Source organism: Balaenoptera musculus, chromosome 17 (assembly GCF_009873245.2).
Source record: "Balaenoptera musculus isolate JJ_BM4_2016_0621 chromosome 17, mBalMus1.pri.v3, whole genome shotgun sequence".
NCBI classification, from domain to species: Eukaryota; Metazoa; Chordata; class Mammalia; order Artiodactyla; family Balaenopteridae; genus Balaenoptera; species Balaenoptera musculus.
This window is the reverse complement of record NC_045801.1, coordinates 610,164-628,412: the sequence shown is the minus strand read 5'-3', so window position 1 is coordinate 628,412 and position 18,249 is coordinate 610,164. Positions and strand designations below refer to the sequence as shown.

The 18,249-nt window shown below is 54.2% G+C and overlaps 2 protein-coding genes across 3 annotated transcripts; both read left to right on the top strand.

The window, feature by feature from the left end:
* The first annotated feature begins 1,143 nt into the window (after nt 1–1,143).
* Nucleotides 1,144–4,655, top strand: GPAA1 (glycosylphosphatidylinositol anchor attachment 1). 2 transcript variants are annotated; one of them, XM_036830136.1, is made up of 12 exons: nt 1,144–1,341; nt 1,601–1,780; nt 1,866–1,977; nt 2,195–2,342; nt 2,423–2,524; nt 2,611–2,807; nt 2,955–3,076; nt 3,173–3,326; nt 3,491–3,586; nt 3,728–3,918; nt 4,000–4,170; nt 4,320–4,655. In XM_036830136.1, exons 1-12 carry the CDS (start codon nt 1,268–1,270, stop codon nt 4,561–4,563), a joined length of 1,791 nt encoding a protein of 596 aa, XP_036686031.1. In that variant the 5' UTR covers nt 1,144–1,267; the 3' UTR covers nt 4,564–4,655. The 2 variants fall into 2 exon arrangements, with proteins under 2 accessions (XP_036686031.1, XP_036686030.1); XM_036830135.1 differs by having other exon boundaries at nt 1,145–1,341; nt 2,880–3,076.
* Nucleotides 4,656–14,656: 10,001 nt separating this feature from the next.
* Nucleotides 14,657–17,156, top strand: LOC118883831 (cytochrome c1, heme protein, mitochondrial). Its single transcript, XM_036830977.1, has 7 exons — nt 14,657–14,834; nt 15,439–15,635; nt 15,718–15,844; nt 15,932–16,089; nt 16,176–16,336; nt 16,650–16,750; nt 16,853–17,156. Exons 1-7 carry the CDS (start codon nt 14,703–14,705, stop codon nt 16,955–16,957), a joined length of 981 nt encoding a protein of 326 aa, XP_036686872.1. The 5' UTR covers nt 14,657–14,702; the 3' UTR covers nt 16,958–17,156.
* Nucleotides 17,157–18,249: the final 1,093 nt, after the last annotated feature.

Here is an 18,249-nt window from a genome sequence, read left to right as displayed (position 1 = left end):
GGCCTGGTGCTGGCTCCAGGGGTGACTAAGGATGCTCCCCCACACATGAACTGCGTACCCCTTGCAGCCTCAGGAGTCAAAGCCTGAAGAAGGAGGGGATGTCCCTGGGTGAGGAGAGCAGCTTGGGCCAGGAAGGGATCAAGGCAGCTGAGCAGTGAGACATGGCCTGGTGTAATGAGCCAAGCCCTGAGACCGTGGAGTCTGTCATTCTCACCCCGGCACATCCAGGGCCCTGAGCACAAGTGCTGAGGGAGAACTCAGCTGGCTGTGGTATCCCCCGTGGTGATGTAGGGGCCCATATCCCACATCCTCTGGATTATGGCTTAGACTGAATGCTCTCTTTCCCCCGAGGAATCCCCTGGGCCTGTCCTGCTACTTACCTTGGGCTCCAAAAGTACAACAGACACATGATCTAGCCTGGAGTCTTCTCAGCTCTGATCCTTTCTCAGTCAGACACAGACACTGCCTGCTGCCCCACCACTGCCCCTCCCTCTTCAGACTCCCCTTCTCCCACCTCCTGCCCTCAGACCTGCCCGAGCCCCTGCAGCCTACCCAGGGGCTGCTTCTCCTCCAATATCCCAGGCACCTCCTGGCCTGGACAGGGGTGCGCCCCACTTTCTACTTAACACACCCCAGCTCCTTTGACACCCCTTTGGCCAGTAGTATCACGCACCTTCCTCCCTGTGGTCATCTGACCCCAATGACCTCGGTTCTGGGCACACGCTGTGATTGCACTCGGCTGTTTTTGGTGACCGACACCCATAGGAAAGGGTCCGCCAATGCCTTGGTCTCTCAGTCCACGGAAGCCCCCTCACTTCCCACCACGGCATTCACACCTGTCACTGCCAGTGGCAGCACCTTCGGGAATCTTCCGGCGTCTATGCTCTGGTCGCCGCTTCCGGATTTCCTCCCACCTGCCCTACTCATCATCCTACTCTGATTCCCCTTCGAGCCGAGCTTTCTCCAGCGGCCCGTCGTCTTCATTGCCCTCCGGCGTTGCACAATGCCGTCGGCCTGCCTGGAGGACGCCCTCCGCAGGCGGGGAAACCCAGACCCGGGTTCCGCTCCCTCCACAGCGGCTCTGCTCTGGGCATGCGCGGCGGCGGTGCGGGGTGACTAGGGGGACGGCGCAGGCGCAGCGGCGTGAGGGCTGTCGGGACCGGAAGTGGGGGCCGGCGTGCAGCTCCGGGTCTGACAGGAGAGGCGTGCCCGGCCGGCGGCCGTACCTGACAGCGGGAGCGCGGTCCCGGAGCCGCCCGGCCCTGGGATGGGCCTCCTGTCGGACCCGGTGCGCCGGCGCGCGCTTGCCCGCCTCGTGCTGCGCCTCAACGCGCCGCTCTGGTGAGGGCGGGGCCCGGGGGGCGGGGAAGGGGGCCCCCCCTCCGGCAGCGCGTGCCGGTCTCCTCCGGCATCACTCGGGGCCTCAGGCCTGGGGCTCAGCTCTCCCGTCCGGCGTCCCGGGTACCGGGACTCTGGGTCCAGGTCCCAGAATCCGCCCGCAGACATGCCTCCTCCACCCCTAGTGCAGAGGTAGAGGCTGCGGGCCGGGGTGCCACGGCCCGCTAACGCTCTGGTGGTCCCTCCGTCCCTCTCCCCGCAGCGTGCTGAGCTACGTGGCGGGCATCGCCTGGTTCCTGGCGCTGGCTTTCCCGCCGCTGACCCAGCGCACTTACATGTCGGAGAACGCCATGGGCTCCACCATGGTGGAGGAGCAGTTTGCGGGCGGAGACCGTGCCCGAAGCTTTGCCCGGGACTTCGCTGCCCACCGCAGGAAGTCGGGGTGAGCGACAGAGCCGTGGGTATGGGGGAAGCAATGCCAGTCAAGGCCAGAGAGCTCTGCTCAGAAGCTCTTTTTGTGTTTCCAGGGCTCTGCCAGTAGCTTGGCTGGAGCGGACGATGCGGTCAGTGGGGCTGGAGGTCTACACACAGAGTTTCTCCCGGAAACTGCCCTTTCCAGATGAGACTCACGAGCGCTATGTACTGGGGGGGTGGGGGGGTTAGGAGGGTGGGAGGGGGGTGTGCCTGCGACCAAAAAGCACTTTAAGGGGGTGGCCTTGGGGCCAGGAAGCTCATTGGGGGCGGGGGGATGTCTTGGGGCCAGAGAAGTCACTGGTGGGCGTTCTAGGGCTGAAAGGGAGGGGTTTCAGCCATCTAGAGTGGGGCCGTGCTGAGGCTTCCCCAATACCGCATGCAGATGGTGTCGGGCATCAACGTGTACGGCATCCTTCGGGCACCGCGCGCTGCCAGCACTGAGTCCCTGGTGCTCACCGTGCCCTGTGGCCCTGAGTCTACCAACAGCCAGGCTGTGGGGCTGATGCTGGCACTTGCTGCCCACTTCCGGGGTGAGGCTCAGGGGCTACTGCTGGCAAGGGAGGGTTTGGCCACCGCCTCAGGCTTTGCTGACCCTGCTTTTGGTCTTTAGGGCAGATTTACTGGGCCAAAGACATCATCTTCTTGGTGACAGAACACGACCTTCTGGGCTCTGAGGCTTGGCTTGAAGCCTACCACGACGTCAATGTCACTGGTGGGTGTTCTTGCCCTGCTCTGGCCCCCACAGGGCCACTGTCCTCACCAGCCCCGTATTGGCAGCTCATTCACCTGCTTCTGCAGGTATGCAGTCATCCCCTCTGCAGGGCCGGGCTGGGGCCATCCAGGCAGCCGTGGCCCTGGAGCTGAGCAGTGATGTGGTCACTAGCCTCGACGTGGCTGTGGAGGGACTCAACGGACAGCTGCCCAACCTGGACCTGCTCAACCTCTTCCAGACCTTCTGCCAGAAAGGGGGACTCCTGTGCACGCTGCAGGGCAAGGTAGGGCCACCTGCCTGGGGAGCACGGGGCCTGTGTGCAGGGTTTGTCTGACCTTGTCTCAAACTCTCTAAGCTGCAGCCCCAGGACTGGCCGTCAGTGGACGGGCCGCTGCAGGGTGTGCAAACGCTGCTGCTCATGGTTCTGCAGCAGGCCTCTGGCCACCCCCACGGCGCCCACGGCCTCTTCCTGCGCTACCGCGTGGAAGCCCTAACACTCCGTGGCATCAATAGCTTCCGCCAGTATAAGTATGACCTGGTGGCAGTAGGCAAGTAAGTGTCTTCTGGTCTCCCCTTTGCATACTTGGGGCAGGGTTGTGGGTGCCTGGGGGTGTCTGGCCAGCCGTGACCCCAGCCCACGCCCGGCAGGGCTCTGGAGGGCATGTTCCGCAAACTCAACCACCTCCTGGAGCGCCTGCACCAGTCCTTCTTCTTCTACCTGCTCCCTGCGCTCTCCCGCTTCGTCTCCATCGGCCTCTACATGCCTGCCGCCGGCTTTTTGCTCCTGGTCCTCGGTCTCAAGATATCCTCTGCTGCCCGCTGTCCGTTTGTGGCCAGCCTCAGGTCCCCCCCACTCTAGGCTGGGGAGAGCTCTCCAACCTCGGGGCGGGGGAGTGGGAGTGAGCCCTGGGTCCCCCACTGGGCAGAGCCCATCACACCCCTCGTCAGGGTCCTTGACTCAGCCACGCTCTGGAACTGTGGATGCAGCTGCATGAGGCTGGAGTGGGCCCTGAGCAGGCTGGGGGGACCTCTGGGTCCAGTCCTCCCCTCCCTGCAACACAGGTGACAGGCCCCCACTCCTGCTGTTGGGGCCCCGGGTGGTGGTTACTGCTGCCGCTCAGTCTCAGCTGGTGGAGGGATGGTGAGGATCCCTGGGACGCCCCTGGCCCGGGGTCTGTCTCCAAGTGCCCGTGTGCCCTGCAGCGCGTGGGGTTGGCCTCGCTCGTGGCACCCTTGCTGATCTCCCAGGCTGTGGGCCTGGCCCTCTACGTCCTCCCAGTGCTGGGTCAACACGTGGCTGCCCAGCACTTCCCCGTGGCTGAGGCGGAGGCCGTGGTGCTGACGCTGCTGGCCGTCTATGCAGCCGGCCTGGCCCTTCCACACAGCACCCACTGGTGAGGAGCTGGGCTAGATGGGCACGGGCAGGGTGCACCCTGGACACGCAGGCAGCTGCCCCTGAGCCCCTTGCCTTGCAGGGTGGCGAGCACACAGGCCCCAGACAGGAGCTGGATGGCGCTGAAGCTGGTGGCCCTGATCTACCTGGCACTACAGCTGGCCTGCATCACCCTCACCAACTTCTCCCTGGGCTTTCTGCTGGCTGCCACCATGGTGCCCGGCGCTGCACTCACCAAGCCCTCCGGGCCCCGGTATGTTCTGGTCAGTCCCCACCACAGAGCCCACCGTGACGTGCCCACCCCGTCCAGGGCCTCTGCCCCTCGCCACAGACTCCCCCTCACGCGTCAGTCCTCCTCCTCCCCCACCTCAGAGGCCCCCTTGACCTTGCTTCTCCACCCAGGCCGCTGTGTGCTGCCCTGCTGGTGCTGACAAGCCCAGCAGCCACACTCCTGGGCGGCCTGTTCCTGTGGCAGCAGCTGCAGGAGGCACCGCTTTCCCCGGCCGAGGGCTGGCGGCTCTTCCTGGCCGCGCTGGCTCAGGGCGTGCTGGAACACCACACCTACGGTGCCCTGCTCTTCCCGCTGCTGGCGCTGGGCCTCTACCCGTGCTGGCTGCTCTTCTGGAATGTGCTCTTCTGGAAGTGATGAAGGCAGGTGGGAATCCCCCCCACGTCCCACGTTCTTTCTTTCCTGGGAAATAAACAGTTCTGTTTAGCTGCCCTTCGGGCTCCTGGTCACATTGTCTGCTGTGTATGTGGGGCCCCGGGGCCTGTAGCAAGAGGCTCTGCCTGCAGGATTGGACACCCTGCTCAGCCCCTTCTGGTCCACTTCCTGATGGCAGGAGGGAGGGCCGCAGCTGCATCAGCCTTGGGAAGAGGTCCTTGGATGGATGCTCGGGGTGTGGAAGTGGCACAGGCAGGCCTGGCCGCAGCCCCAGGTGTGCTCGCCCAGCCTCGGAGGTCTCTGCGCGTCGTGGTCCAGTGCTGTGCGAGAGGAGACCCAACAGGCAGGGCTGGGGGCCTGACAGGAGCTGAGACACCCAGAGACCACACAGCACGGTCTTCAGCGCTGGAGCTGAGAGGGCGAAGGAGCTGGAGCTGGCTCCCTCCAGAGGAGGAGAATGGCGCCCCAGCCAAGGCCAGAACCTTGTGTGGGCTTGGGATGGAGCAGGAGGAGCCCCCGGCCCGGCTTCCTGGGGGCCAAACCAGCCCAGGCCGGGTGCCCACCCAGCACCACCCAGAGCAGACAGGCCACGGAACAGGGACCACCTGAGCCCCGGGGGTTGGGGGGGGCACTGATGGGCTGGTACACAGAGAGGTCACTGGTTGTACCAAGACCCCTGAAAGGGACTGGGGTGTCCAGTGTCCATTTGGGAGGGGAGAAAAGCGAAGTGTAGCCCTCTGGTGATGCCACGGCCACATGTGGCTAAGAGACCTCACGGGAGGGCCAAGGTGGCCCTGCCAGCGCCCCACAGGGCAGCGAGGCCGGTACCACCTCCTGCAGGCCTCAGAGCTGGAAGGGAGGCAGAGATGCAGTGCCTGGAGCATCAGCTCAGGACCAGCCTCCCTCCCTTCGGGACCGCGTCCCGGGACGGGGTGGCCGGAAAGTCTCAGGCAGGAAGCTTCGCCCCTGGCCCCCGCCCAGGCCCGCCTCTGTGGTGGGGCTCATCTTCCTGGGGGGCTCCCCTCAACAGCTGGGGCTCCCTGACTCCACAGTGGGGGGCAGCACCTGGAGGGGTTCACTTTGGGGCCTCTCACTGCTGAAGGGCACGTGTGCTCTGTGTCCAGAGTGTTAGGGATGGGGTGGGGCAAGGGTGCTGGAGGCCCACCGTGACTAGCAGCCTGTCTTTGGTCTGCTTGTCTTCTAGGCATTTTGAGGCCAGAGGAGGACTTGCAGCCCCACACCCTGCACCCCCAGAAGTGCCTCCAGACTGGCCTCTCTCGGAAGCCTCCCCTGATAAGGCAGGCACCGCCTGCCTGTGGCTTCCCATCTTCCAAGGCGCATAGAGGTCTCTGCTCTGCTGTGGTCTCCTGTCGTCTCTGTCTTTGTGGACTGGCGTCTAATACAAAATCCCTTCCACACATTTTACCTGCACTTTGGCGCCAGTCAGTCATTTTTAACTGGACTTAGGCAGCCACTTAAAACGCAAATCATGAAAATACCTTACATCATGAAACATACAAGTGGGGACAAAAGCTATCCGATCATCAGTTGTTTTGGGCTTACCCACACACAAGAGGTGGAGGGGAGCCTTGGGAGTTTTGAAGCTGATATGTCGGGGAAGCGGAATTTCTGCTCTGATTTTCACTGATGTCGCTTGTGCAATACATTTTAAAACGAAAGGAAACGTCAGGCTGTAAAGGTACAGATGAGACGTACAGGGGGTGAGTATAAGGCCCCGCAGGCTTTACTCTGAGGGTGCTTGCTGCTGGCCCCCATGTCCCTTCTCCTTAGTCATGGCACCCTACTTTTGACATGAGCACAGGCACACTGCCAGACTCTGTGCAGCTTGGTGTGGTCGTGTGACGGCTGTGGCCCACAGGACCTGAGCAGAAGCTTCGAGGGTGAATTCCATGCAGAGACTTCAAACAGAGGATGGCCCTCTGAGCCACTTCTCTCTCCTGCCCGGGGCCATGTGGAACCAGAAGCATGTCTGGGATGTGAGCTCCAGCCCAGGCTTGGGGTGGAGATGAGGAGGGGCTCCCTGACCCTCCAAAGCCCTTGCTAAACTGGGGTTAGCCGTCGCCCAGGGTTGCTAAACTGGGCTTCATTTGCAAGAAAGAAACAAACTTCTACTGTGCTTAAGTCGTTGTTATTGGAGTTTTCTGACACCTCAGTCTAGTTCATGCAAGAGGAACTATTGCTGAGCCCAGCTCACATGGGGCTCTCAGGCGGTGAGCAGCCGGGTGCATCTAGAAGTGTGTGTGTCTATTGTGTTGGTAGTAAGTGCTCATTCCTTGGTCGCTTGCCTCCCATGCCCCAGAAGAGCAGCTCTATGGCACAGGCTTTGTCTTTCTTCCTGCCTCTTTTCCAGCACAGAGCCAGGGACGTGGTGGAATATTCATACGTATTTCTTGAATGAAAGAAGGAAAGAATCAGAGGGAGCCCTTCTGGAGGCCCAGAAGGAAGTCCAGGGGGCAAACCTTTTGGCTTCCACAGGGACTCCTGTCTTATGGTATGGGGTGAGGGCCTGGGAGTTTAGGGTGCAAGACTGGGGAGGTCCTGAGCCAGGCAGGACCCACCTCAGGACACCCAACAGCTTCCTCACGACCAGACCCTCTGCAGACGTCCTCCTGCAATTGGCTGGCTGTCCCAGGTTTCCTCTGTGCTTCTCTCAGACCCTTTACCAAGTCACCCCATGCCACCTCGGGCTTCAAGGTGGGGCTCCAGGGCTGCCCTGGGGGCCTTTCTCTGTGAGCCGCCCCTGCAGGCTCCAGCTGCCCTCATGCCCGCACTCAGATCCTGTCTTTCCTCTAGACCTCTGCCCTGAGGCCACATCCTGTCACCTCCGCCTCCTGGATGTGCCATGGTCACCTTTAAGTCATCTCTTCCCAGCCTGAACACCTCCCACCCCGCGTGCATCTCCTCCCCTGGTGCCCTCACCCAATCCTGGCCCTGCGGTCCACCTTGTCTCTCTTCAGGAGATGCCTATCGCCTCCAGGATAAAATCAAGCCTCCTTACCTTGATCTCCAAGGCCTGCCTGGCCAACTCCTGCCTTGTTCTTCAGAACATTTTTATTGCCCCCCAGAAGGAACCCTGTACCCCACTTCCCCCTCCCCTTCCAGCCCCTGGCACCGTTAACCTACTTTCTGCCGCTATAGATTTGCTGAATCTGGACTTTCAAATGAATGGATTCATGCAGTACAGTAGTACCCCTTACCTTCAGGGCTTGTGTTCCAAGACTCCCAGGGGATGCCTGAAACCCTGGATAGTACTGAATCCTATCTGTTCGTGTCTTCCACCCACAAACTTAATGCTTTTTCCATTTTAACCAAATTCTTATCATGCACTGCGGCCATAACTTTTGCAGTTTTTGAGGTGCACCAGCAAAACTAGCACGAATTTCTTTTTCCTTCACAGTTTCACGGATAGAAGATTGGTTCCTAGCATAGATCTTAGCAACCTCAGCATACAATTTTTTTCCTTTCCTTATTAAGTTGAGGACTTTCACCTTTTCACTTAAAGGAAGCACTTCATTTCACTTAAAGGCTTCTCTTTGGTGTACCTGAATCACAAGCATCCCTACTCTTGCACTCTGAAGCCATTCTTAAGTAAAATAAGGGTCACTAAATGTAAAACAGCTAGCTAGTGGGAAGCAGCCGCATTGCACAGGGAGATCAGCTCCGTGCTGTGTGACCACCTAGAGGGGTGGGATAGGGAGTGTGGGAGGGTGACGCAAGGGGGAAGGGATATGGGGATATATGTGTGCGTATAGCTGATTTACTTTGTTATACAGCAGAAACTGACACAACATTGTAAAGCAATTATACTCCAATAAAGATGTGAAAAAACAAATAAATAAAATAAAAGGGTCACTTAGACACTGTGATGCCTCCGCAGTTGATCTGATGACCCAGATGGCTACTAAGTGACTAATGGGCAGGATATACTGGACAAAGGGATCATTTGTGTCCCAGGCAAGACAGAGGAGCGGGTGCAAGATTTCATCACTCTACTCAGTATGGGAAGTATTAACATGTGAGCAATATTAAGACTTCCAACCTGTGAACACAGGATGTCCCTACATTTATTTAGGTCTTCTTTAATTTCTTTCAGTAATGTTTTATAATTTTCAGTGTACAAATGTTGTTAAATTTATTCTTAAGTATTTAATTTTTTCTTTTAATTTAGTTTTGGCTGCATTGGGTCTTCGTTGCTGCACGCAGGCTTTCTCTAGTTGTAGCGAGCGGGGGCTACTCTTTGTTGTGGTGCGTGGGCTGCTCATTGCGGTGGCTTCTCTTGTTGTGGAGCACGGGCTCTAGGCGCACGGGGTTCAGTAGTTGCAGCACGCGGAACTGCAGATACAGAGGGCTGACTGTAGAGTTATAGGTGGATTTTCAACTTTGCAGAGGGTCGGGCGCCCCTAACCCCTGCGTTGTTCAAGGGTCAGCTGTGAAACAGTAGTTGTGGTACGCGGGCTCAGTAGTTGTGGCTTGCGGGCTTAGTTGCTCTGCAGCGTGTGGGATCTTCCCAGACCAGGGATCGAACCCATGTCCCCTGCATTGGCAGGCGGATTCTTAACCACTGCGCCACCAGGGAAGTCCCCTAAGTATTTAATTTTTTGATGCTATTGTAAATATAATTAGTTTCTTAATTTCATTTTCAGTTTGTTCATTGCTGGTGTATAGAAACACAACTGATTTCTGTATTTTGATCTTCAATCAAACTTGATGAACTCATCCATTACCTCTAATATCAATAGTTTGTGTGTTCCTTAGGATTTCACAGTTGACCCTTGAACAATGCAGGGGTTAGGGGCGCCGACCCTCTGCAAAGTTGAAAATCCACCTATAACACTACAGTCAGCCCTCCGTATCTGCAGTTCCGAATCCTCAGATTCAACCAACTGCAGATGGTGTAGTACTGTAGTGTGTATTTAGCAAAAAAATCTGAGTATAAGTGGACCTGCGCAGTTCAAACCCATGTTGTTCATGGGTCAATTGTATGTAATTCATGTTATCTGCAAATATAATTTCATTTCTTCCTTTCAAATTTAGATGCTTTTAATTTCATATTCCTGCCTAATTGCCCTGGATAGACCCTCCTATATAATGCTGAATAGAAGTGGCAAGAACCAACATCCTTCTCTTCCTTCTAATCTTACTAGGAAAGCTTTCAGTCTTGCACCATTGAGTATATTAGCCATGAGGTTTTCATAGATGTCCTTTATCAGGTTGAGGAAGTTGCCCTGTATTCCTGCTTTTTTGAGGTTTTTATCACGAAAATGTGTTGGATTTTTTTTCAAAAGCTTTTTCTGTGTCTATTGTAATGATAAAATGTGGTCCTTTTCCCTTTATTACTATTATGTGTTATATTGAGTGTTTTTTTATACATTGATTGATGTTTGCATTGATTTATCTTTACATTACTGAGATAAATCCCACCAGGAAAAAGATGTACTGCATTTTTCAAGCATTGGGTTGAGTTTGCTAATATTTTGTTGAGGATTTTTGTATCTATATTCATATAGGATATTGGCCTGTAGCTTTCTTTCTTATGATATTTTGTCTAGTTTTAGTGTCAGGGTAATACTGATCTCAAATAATGAGTTGGGAAGTATTCCCTCATCTTCTATTTCTTGGAAGAGTTTGTGAAGTATTGGAGTTAAGTCTTCCTTAATTTTGGTAGAATTCGCCAGTGAAGCCATCTCATCCTGGGCTTTTCTTTCTGGGAAGTTTTTGTTGTTGTTGTTGTTGTTATTTAATTACTAGTTCAGTTTCTTTACTTGTTATCGGTCTATTTAGATTTTCTACTTCTTCTTGAGTCAGTTTTGGCAGTTTGTGTCTTTCTAGGAATCTGGCCATTTCATATAGGTCATCTAATTTGGGGGCATAAATTATTTATGGTGTTCCCTTATAATCATTTTTATTTCAGTAAGTTTGGTAGTAATGTCACTTTTTTCATTTCTAATTTTAGCAATTTGAGTCTTCTCTTTTTATCGTAGTGAGTCAAGCTACAGGTGTGTCATTTTTGTTGATCTTTTTAAAGAATCAACTTTTAGTTTATTTTCTCTGTTGTTTTTCTATTCTCTATTTCAATTGTTTCTGCTCTAATCTTTATTATTTCCTTCCTTCTGCTTACTTTGGGTTTAGATTGTCTACTTTTTGTAGTTTTTAAAGTTAGAATGTTAGGTTATTTATTTAAGATCTTATTATTTTTTTAAAGCTCTAAATTTCCCTCTTAGCAGCTCTCTTGATGGTGCTAAGTTTTAGTATGTTGTGTTTTTGTTTTTATTCATCTCAGAGTATTTTCTAATTTTCCCTGTGATTTCTTTTTTTTTTAATTTAATTTTTACTTTTGGCTGTGTTGGGTCTTCATTGCTGCACACGGGCTTTTCTCTAGTTGTTGTGAGCAGGGGCTACTCTTCATTGCAGTGCGTGGCTTCTCATTGCCTTGGCTTTTCTTGTTGCAGAGCACAGGCTCTAGGCGTGTGGGCTTCAGTAGTTGTGACCCACGGGCTCTAGAGCACAGGCTCAGTAGTTGTGGCTCACGGGCTTAGTTGCTCTGCAGCATGTGGAATCTTCCTGGGCCAGGGATCGAACCCATGTCCTCTGCATTGGCAGGCAGATTCTAAACCACTGAGCCACCAGGGAAGTCCCTCCCTGTTATTTCTTCTTTGACTAATTGTTTATTTAGGAGTATGTCATTTAATTTTCACATACTTATGAATTTCCCTACTCTCCTTCTGTTATTGATTTCTAATTTCATTCTGTTGTAGTCAGAAAACATACTTCGTATGCTTTTACTACTCTTAAATTTATTGAGACTTGTTTTATTGCCTAACATATGATCTATCCTGAAGAGTATTCCATGTGCACTTGGGAAGAATATGTACTCTTCTGTTGTTGGAGTGTTTCATTGCTGCCCATTACGTCTAGTTGGCTTATTGTGTTGTTCAAGTCTTCTCTTTCCCTGCTGATATTCTGTCTAGCTGTTCTATCCATTACTGAAAGTGGGGTACTGAAGTCTCCAACTCTTATGTTAAATTTTCTATTTCTCCTTTCAATTCTGTCCAGTTTTGCTTCATAATTTGGGGCTCTGTTAGGCAAATATATCTTTATAGCTGTCATTTCTTCTTGATGAATTGATCCTTTTTTCATTATAAAATGTCCTTCTTTAACTCTAATATAAACATTTGTCATAAAGTTTATATTGTCTGATATTAGTATAGCCCCTCCAGCTCTGTTTTGGTTACTGTTGGTGTGGTGTCCTTTTTTCCAAATTTTACTTTCTATTTGTGTCTTTGAATATAAAGTGTGTTTCTTATAGGCATTATATAGTTGGATCATGACTTTAAAAAGAAAAATCCACTGTGCCAATCTCTGCCCTTTAACTGGAGACTTTAATCCATTTACATTTAATGTAATTAATGATACAGTACAATTTATATCTGCTCTCTTGATATTTGCTCTCTATGTTTCTTATATCTTTCCCCCCCCCCAATTTCTTCATTATTGTCTTTGTGTGTGTGTGTGTTATTTTCCAGTGTACAACTTTAATTCCTTTGTTATTTCTTTGACTATATTTTTTGAGTTATTTTCTTAGTGGTTACCCTTGGGATTACAACTGACATCTTAATTTGTTAACAATCTGATTTAGATTAACATTACATTAATTTTAACTGTATTAAAAGATGTTGCTCCTGTATAGCTGTTTCCCCCTTATTTATTGCCACATATTCCACCTCATATATTCTGTGTCTATACCCATAGATTTTTTTTTTTTTGGCCCCACCACACAGCTTATGAGATCCTAGTTGTGGCACATGGGCTTAGTTGCCCCGTGGCAAGTGAGATCTTCCTGGACCAGGGCTTGAACCCATGTCCCCTGGATTGGCAGGCAGATCCTTAACCACTACGCCACCAAGGAAGTCCCTGCCCCCTTGTTTTGAGAGATGATTTTGCCAGATATAGAATTCGTGGTTGGCAAGTTTATTCTTTCAGCACTTGGAATATGTCATACCACTGCCTTCTGGCCTCCATGGCTTCTGGTATGAAGTCTTCTGTTAATTTTATTGAGGACCACTTATATGTGATGAGTCACTTCTCTCTTGCTGCTTTCAAGATTCCTTTTCTTTGCTTTTCAACAATGTATAATGTGTACAGGTGTGGACCTCTTTTACTTCATCCTGCTTGGAGTTTTTTAACTTCCTGGATGTGTAGATCCATGTTTTTCATCAAATTTGGAAAGTTTTCAGTCACAGTTTCTTCAAATATTCTTTTTGCCCCTCTTTCTCCTCTGCTCCTGAGAATTATGTATAGGTTGGTATGCTTAATGGTGTCCCACAGGTCTCTGAGGCTCTGTTAATTTTTCTCTCTCTCTATTTTTTTTTTCTGTTTTTCAGACCAGACAATCTCAACTGACCTAACTACAAGTTTGCTAATCCCTTCTTCTACCTGCTCAAATCTGCAGTAGAACCCCATAAGTAAAAATTTTCAATTCCATTATTGTACATTTCAACTCCATAATTTCCATTTGGAGCCTGTTTATAATTTTTTTTTACTGACAGTCTCTATTTGATGAGATATTATTCTCACTTTCCTCTAGTTCTTTAGACATAATGGTTTCCTTTAGCTCTTTGAACATATTTTAAAATTTAATTTAGTTTTTTATTAAAATGTTTTATTACTTTTAAATTTTTATTGGAGTATAGTTGATTTACAATATTGTGTTAGTTTCTGCTGCACAGCAAAGTGAATCAGTTATACATATACACATATCCACTCTTTTTTAGATTCTTTTCCCATATAGGTCATTACAGAGTATTGAATAGAGTTCCCTGTGCTATACAGTAGGTCCTCAGTCCTCATTAATTATCTATTTTATACATAGTAGTATGTATATGTCAATTTCAATCTTCCAATTTATCCCCCCCAAACATATTTAAATAGTTAAGATTCCCCAGGGATAGTTTCTATTGATTGGTTCTTTTTTTCCCTATTTATAGGCCAGACCTTCTTGTTTCTTTGGATGTCTCATAATTTTTTGTTGAAAACTAGACATTTTAAATGATATAATGTGGCATTTCTGGAAATCAGATTCCAGGTTTTGTTGCTGTTGCTGCTATGGTAGTTGTATTTGTGTAGTGGCTTTTCTGAACTAATTCTGTCAAGTCTATTATTTGTCATGGGTAGCCACTTTAGTCTCTACCTGGTTAGCTTAGTGGTCAGATAAATGATTGGACAGAAATTTCCTTACGTGTCTGGAACCAATAAATCTCTGTCATTCCCAAGTGGCTCTGTGTGTATGTGGGACATGCTTTCGGAATTCAGCCAGGCAGTTTACAACTCTAGGCTTCACCTGTGCACAGAGACTCAAGGTCAGCCAGAAGTGAGCACTTAGGGCTTTTTCAGGTCTTTCATGAGTATATGCACAGCCCTACTTATGTTTTTGACCATCTGTATTCCGGAAATTTGTAGGGCTTTTCAACGCCCCTGTGGACAACGTAATCCCCAGTTCTTCCTTTTAAGCTTTTTGGTTAGTCTGTTATTTGCCCCAGCTGTTCTCCATTGCTTCAGGGAGATTACAGCTTTGAAACTACAACACTTGCCCGTAATTGCCTTCAACAGCCTCGGGGAATAGGCTACTAGCACTGGGCAAGTTGAGTGGGCTCGGCAAGAGGGGCCTTCCAGGGGGTCATCTGACTGGTTAAATAATATCAATGCTTTGCAGTGAGGGTGTTCTGCCACCGCGCCAGGTCTGGAAATGTTGCTGGACGAAAGCGTGCGATGGCTTCGAAAAGCGGTGGATCCCGGGTTGGGGGCGTCCGGGCGTGGGGGGCGCAGCACCGCTGAGCCCCGGAGACCAGCGGCGGGATCAGGGAAACCAGGGTTGTTGGGAGTTGTCACGGCAACAGAGAGACGCAACGAGGACCCGCCCAACCGCTGGTTTCCACGACGACCGGAGAAGCGCGGCGAGGCGGTGCGCGGCCCTGACGGACAGAGCCCCGCCCCGCCCCGCCCCGCCCCGCCCCCCTCCCTCACTCCCCGGTTCTCGCGAGATTTAAGCTCTTTTGGCGGCGCAGAGGCCCACGGTAGCGGTGGCCGCGCTGAAGAGGGCTAATATGGCGGCAGCGGCGGTGGCTTCGCTTCGCGGGTTGGTGCTGGGCCCGCGGGGCGCGGGGCTGCCGGGCGCGCGGGCCCGGGGTCTGCTGAGCGGTGCGCGGCCCGGGCAGCTCCCACTGCGGACACCCCAGGTGAGAGCTGGTCCTAACCCTGGCCGCCGCGCGGCCCCGCAGCCCAGTGAAGGTCACTGCTGGGAGGCTCCGGGCGCGGGCCAGGCAGCGCGAGAGCAGCCTCCGCACCCGGGCCCCCGCCCCGGCCGGACCCCCGCTGCCTGCCGACCTTGGGAGCAGGGCTGGGCTCCCACCCCTCCGAGCAGCACAGGCACCTGGTGCCGAGCGTGGGGGGCGGCGGGGCGGGCTCGCTGCCGGCTCGGGACTGGGCGCTTCCCCGGGGGGCGCGCCCAGGCCCGCTCCCGCTGCGGCCTTCCAGACTGGGCCCGCGTCCTAAAGTGACCTCAGCCTGATCTCGGCCAGCTGCTTGTGACCTTGGCCTGCCCCAGCACCCTTGCTCACTTCGGCCCGATTCCTGGCCCAGGATCTAAGAACACGCCTCACAAACTCCCCCCTTCAGGGCCGAATTCCGGTCAAGGGGTCCGCAGCGGGGAGGGTGGGGAGGGCAGTGGCGCGGGAGGTGGCCGGTGCTGGGTGCCTGAGTTGGGAGAGGTAGGCGCTGAGAGTCAGATCCCCAGGTAGGGCTGGGTGGTGTTCTGGCAGGCGCTGAGCGGGACTCTTGCAGGCAGTGTCCCTGTCGTCGAAGTCTGGCCCGTCCCGGGGCCGGAAAGTGATTCTGTCAGCGCTGGGCATGCTGGCGGCAGGGGGTGCAGGGCTGGCTGTGGCTCTGCATTCTGCGGTGAGTGCCAGTGACCTGGAGTTGCACCCCCCCAGCTATCCGTGGTCCCACCGCGGCCTCCTCTCCTCCCTGGACCACACCAGGTGTGTGGCCGGCTGGGGGAGTTTCTGGGTGGGCCGGGTGGGGTGGAATCCTCGGCGCCCTTAACCCTTTCTATGTCTCTAGCATCCGGAGGGGTTTCCAGGTGTACAAGCAGGTGTGCTCCTCCTGCCACAGCATGGACTACGTGGCTTACCGCCACCTGGTGGGCGTGTGCTACACAGAGGATGAAGCTAAGGCGCTGGCTGAGGAGGTGGGGACGTGGGGACGCGGAGGACCCCACAGATGGGGGCTCCTGCTGTGCTGGACAGCAGGGTTGTGATGGGGCTCTTGGTGGCAGGTGGAGGTTCAGGACGGCCCCAACGAGAACGGGGAGATGTTCATGCGGCCGGGTAAGCTGTCTGACTACTTCCCCAAACCATACCCCAACCCTGAGGCTGCGCGAGCGGCCAACAACGGAGCACTGCCCCCTGACCTCAGCTACGTCGTGCGAGCTAGGTACTGGCCTGCGTTGGGGGGATGGGTGCTGGGGGAGGAAGGGCTGCCTCATGCCAGGGGCTGAGGAGACCCCGATCTGGTCCCAGGCACGGTGGTGAGGACTACGTCTTCTCCCTACTCACGGGCTACTGTGAGCCACCCACTGGGGTGCCGCTGCGAGAAGGCCTCTACTTCAACCCCTATTTTCCCGGCCAGGCCATTGGCATGGCGCCTCCCATCTACAACGAAGTCCTGGAGTTTGACGACGGTGAGAGGCCCCCACGCTGGGGGTGGGCAAGCTGGGTCCTACTTTCCCCACTGCTAGGGATGCGCGCCTTGTGTTCTTGGCCCAAGAGTGCCTGCACCTTCCTCGGCTGGGACACTGTCTGTCTGTTTCTGAGGAGGCTCATGGGCAGCCTTGAGGCCATCTGTGTGCTGGGTGGTGGTAGGGGTGGGTCCCATCCCTTTTGAAGCTGTGGGCAGGAACCCGTCTCTGCCCCATGGTGGAGGATGGTCTTTGGGCTACCCCACGTTGGGCAGGGACACCCACGGGCAGCTCGTACCACTTGTCCTTGGCCCAGGCACCCCAGCTACCATGTCCCAGGTAGCCAAGGATGTGTGTACCTTCCTGCGCTGGACATCTGAACCAGAACACGACCATCGCAAACGCATGGGGCTCAAGGTGAAAGGGCTGGGCGGAGGGGCACAGTGGGCCTGGGGGAGGGGCTGGGAGCTGGGCAGGGGTCCTTTCCGCCTCCCTCCTCTGAGCCTGCCTCCTCCCCAGATGTTGATGATGATGGGCTTGCTTTTGCCCCTGGTTTATGCCATGAAGCGGCATAAGTGGTCAGTCCTGAAGAGCCGGAAGCTGGCGTATCGGCCACCTAAGTGACCCTGCCCAGTGTCTGCTTGCTGTCCTGCCTGAATGGGTCCTCAAGCCAAGGAGCCACCCTGGGCCTGTTCAGGTCCCAGCTGGCCCTCCTGGCCAAGCCCCTCTTCCTCTGGGACAAGAGGGGAAGGGGCAGGAGACGGGCTTCCAGCTCCAGATCGTTCAGCGCCCATCATGGAAATAAATTAAGTTTCTCAACATACCCATTTGAGCTATTGTGTGATGGGAATACAGGTTTGCAGAGGACTCTGGGACTAAGACCCTTGCCCTCAGAGCTCCCAGGGGTGTCCAGTGCAGTGTGGCCAACATTGCCCTGCATGCTGGGAGTCCAGTCAGCACTGAATGTGGGACAGGAAGCGGAGACCTAGCTATTAGAGAAAGTGGCAACGCTGACTGGAGTGGAGAACCTGGTTACAGGTGGAAAGGGCTTCGCTTGGCTGGACACAGCCCAGGGGCCCAGGGCCCTGCTGCAGTAACCCACCCGTGTCCATGTATTGAACCACTTGGCCTTCATCCTGAAGGCGGCAGAGAGCCCTGTGTAGCATTTCAACCAGGGAGAGGCTGGCCTAAAGTAGGAGCTGCAGGAGCTGTTCCTGGGGCTCAGGGGCAGGCAGGGCTGGGCGGTGGCCGGGAGAGGAGGGGCAGCGCTCAACCTCTCCAAGGAAGCAGAGAGGCAGGCGGAGGCCACCCGGAAGGTGCTTCTGGTCTCTTGGCTGGGCAGCTGGAGGCGCTGTTGACTCAAGGGTCACGGTCTTTGTGAGGGGACGGTACCTCCTCGCAGTCTACAGGGCGGCTGGGAGTGGGTTCAGGCCACACGGCCAGACAGTGGCCAGGCTCACACAGCCGTGGACCTGTCAGTGGCAGGAGGCCCATGGCGGTGTTTTCTTAGTAGTAGCCCTGGGCCCTGGCTCAGGGCTCTTATCTTGAGCTGTTTTTGTTCCCAAGCAGGGAATGGAAGAGGCAGCCTGGTGGGAATAGCCCAGAGGAGTGGGGACCAGCGTGGGGAGGGCAAGAGCAGAGAGGAGAAAGGCAGAGGGAGGGTGTGTACCTGGAAGGCTCTGGTTGGAAAACGAGGACCAGTCAGCTGAGGGCTGGGTGGGGCTCAGAGGGCCCAGCCCAGTGGTCAGCAGGCAGGGGGTGTCCTAAGCACCCTTGGGGCCTGGGAGATTTCAGGGGACTTGCGTCCCAAGTATGCTCTTCAGTAGCCAACTGGGCCCAGCTGGGGAGCCGCCACCCCTGCCTCTCTGCCAAGTTTCATCTGAGTGGGGCTGTGCCCTGCTCTCCATTCTGCCAGC

What these genes read in the sequence shown, in the direction of transcription:
- GPAA1 (XM_036830135.1), top strand. Translation starts at nt 1,268, where the DNA reads ATGGGCCTCCTGTCGGACCCGGTGCGCCGGCGCGCGCTTGCCCGCCTC. An exon ending in ATGAGACTCACGAGCGCTAT is followed by an intron (nt 1,978 to 2,194) that starts GTACTGGGGGGG and finishes TACCGCATGCAG; the next exon opens with ATGGTGTCGGGCATCAACGT. An exon ending in TCCTGGTCCTCGGTCTCAAG is followed by an intron (nt 3,327 to 3,490) that starts ATATCCTCTGCT and finishes TGACTCAGCCAC; the next exon opens with GCTCTGGAACTGTGGATGCA.
- LOC118883831 (XM_036830977.1), top strand. Translation starts at nt 14,703, where the DNA reads ATGGCGGCAGCGGCGGTGGCTTCGCTTCGCGGGTTGGTGCTGGGCCCG. An exon ending in TCCCACTGCGGACACCCCAG is followed by an intron (nt 14,835 to 15,438) that starts GTGAGAGCTGGT and finishes GGACTCTTGCAG; the next exon opens with GCAGTGTCCCTGTCGTCGAA. An exon ending in AGTCCTGGAGTTTGACGACG is followed by an intron (nt 16,337 to 16,649) that starts GTGAGAGGCCCC and finishes TCCTTGGCCCAG; the next exon opens with GCACCCCAGCTACCATGTCC.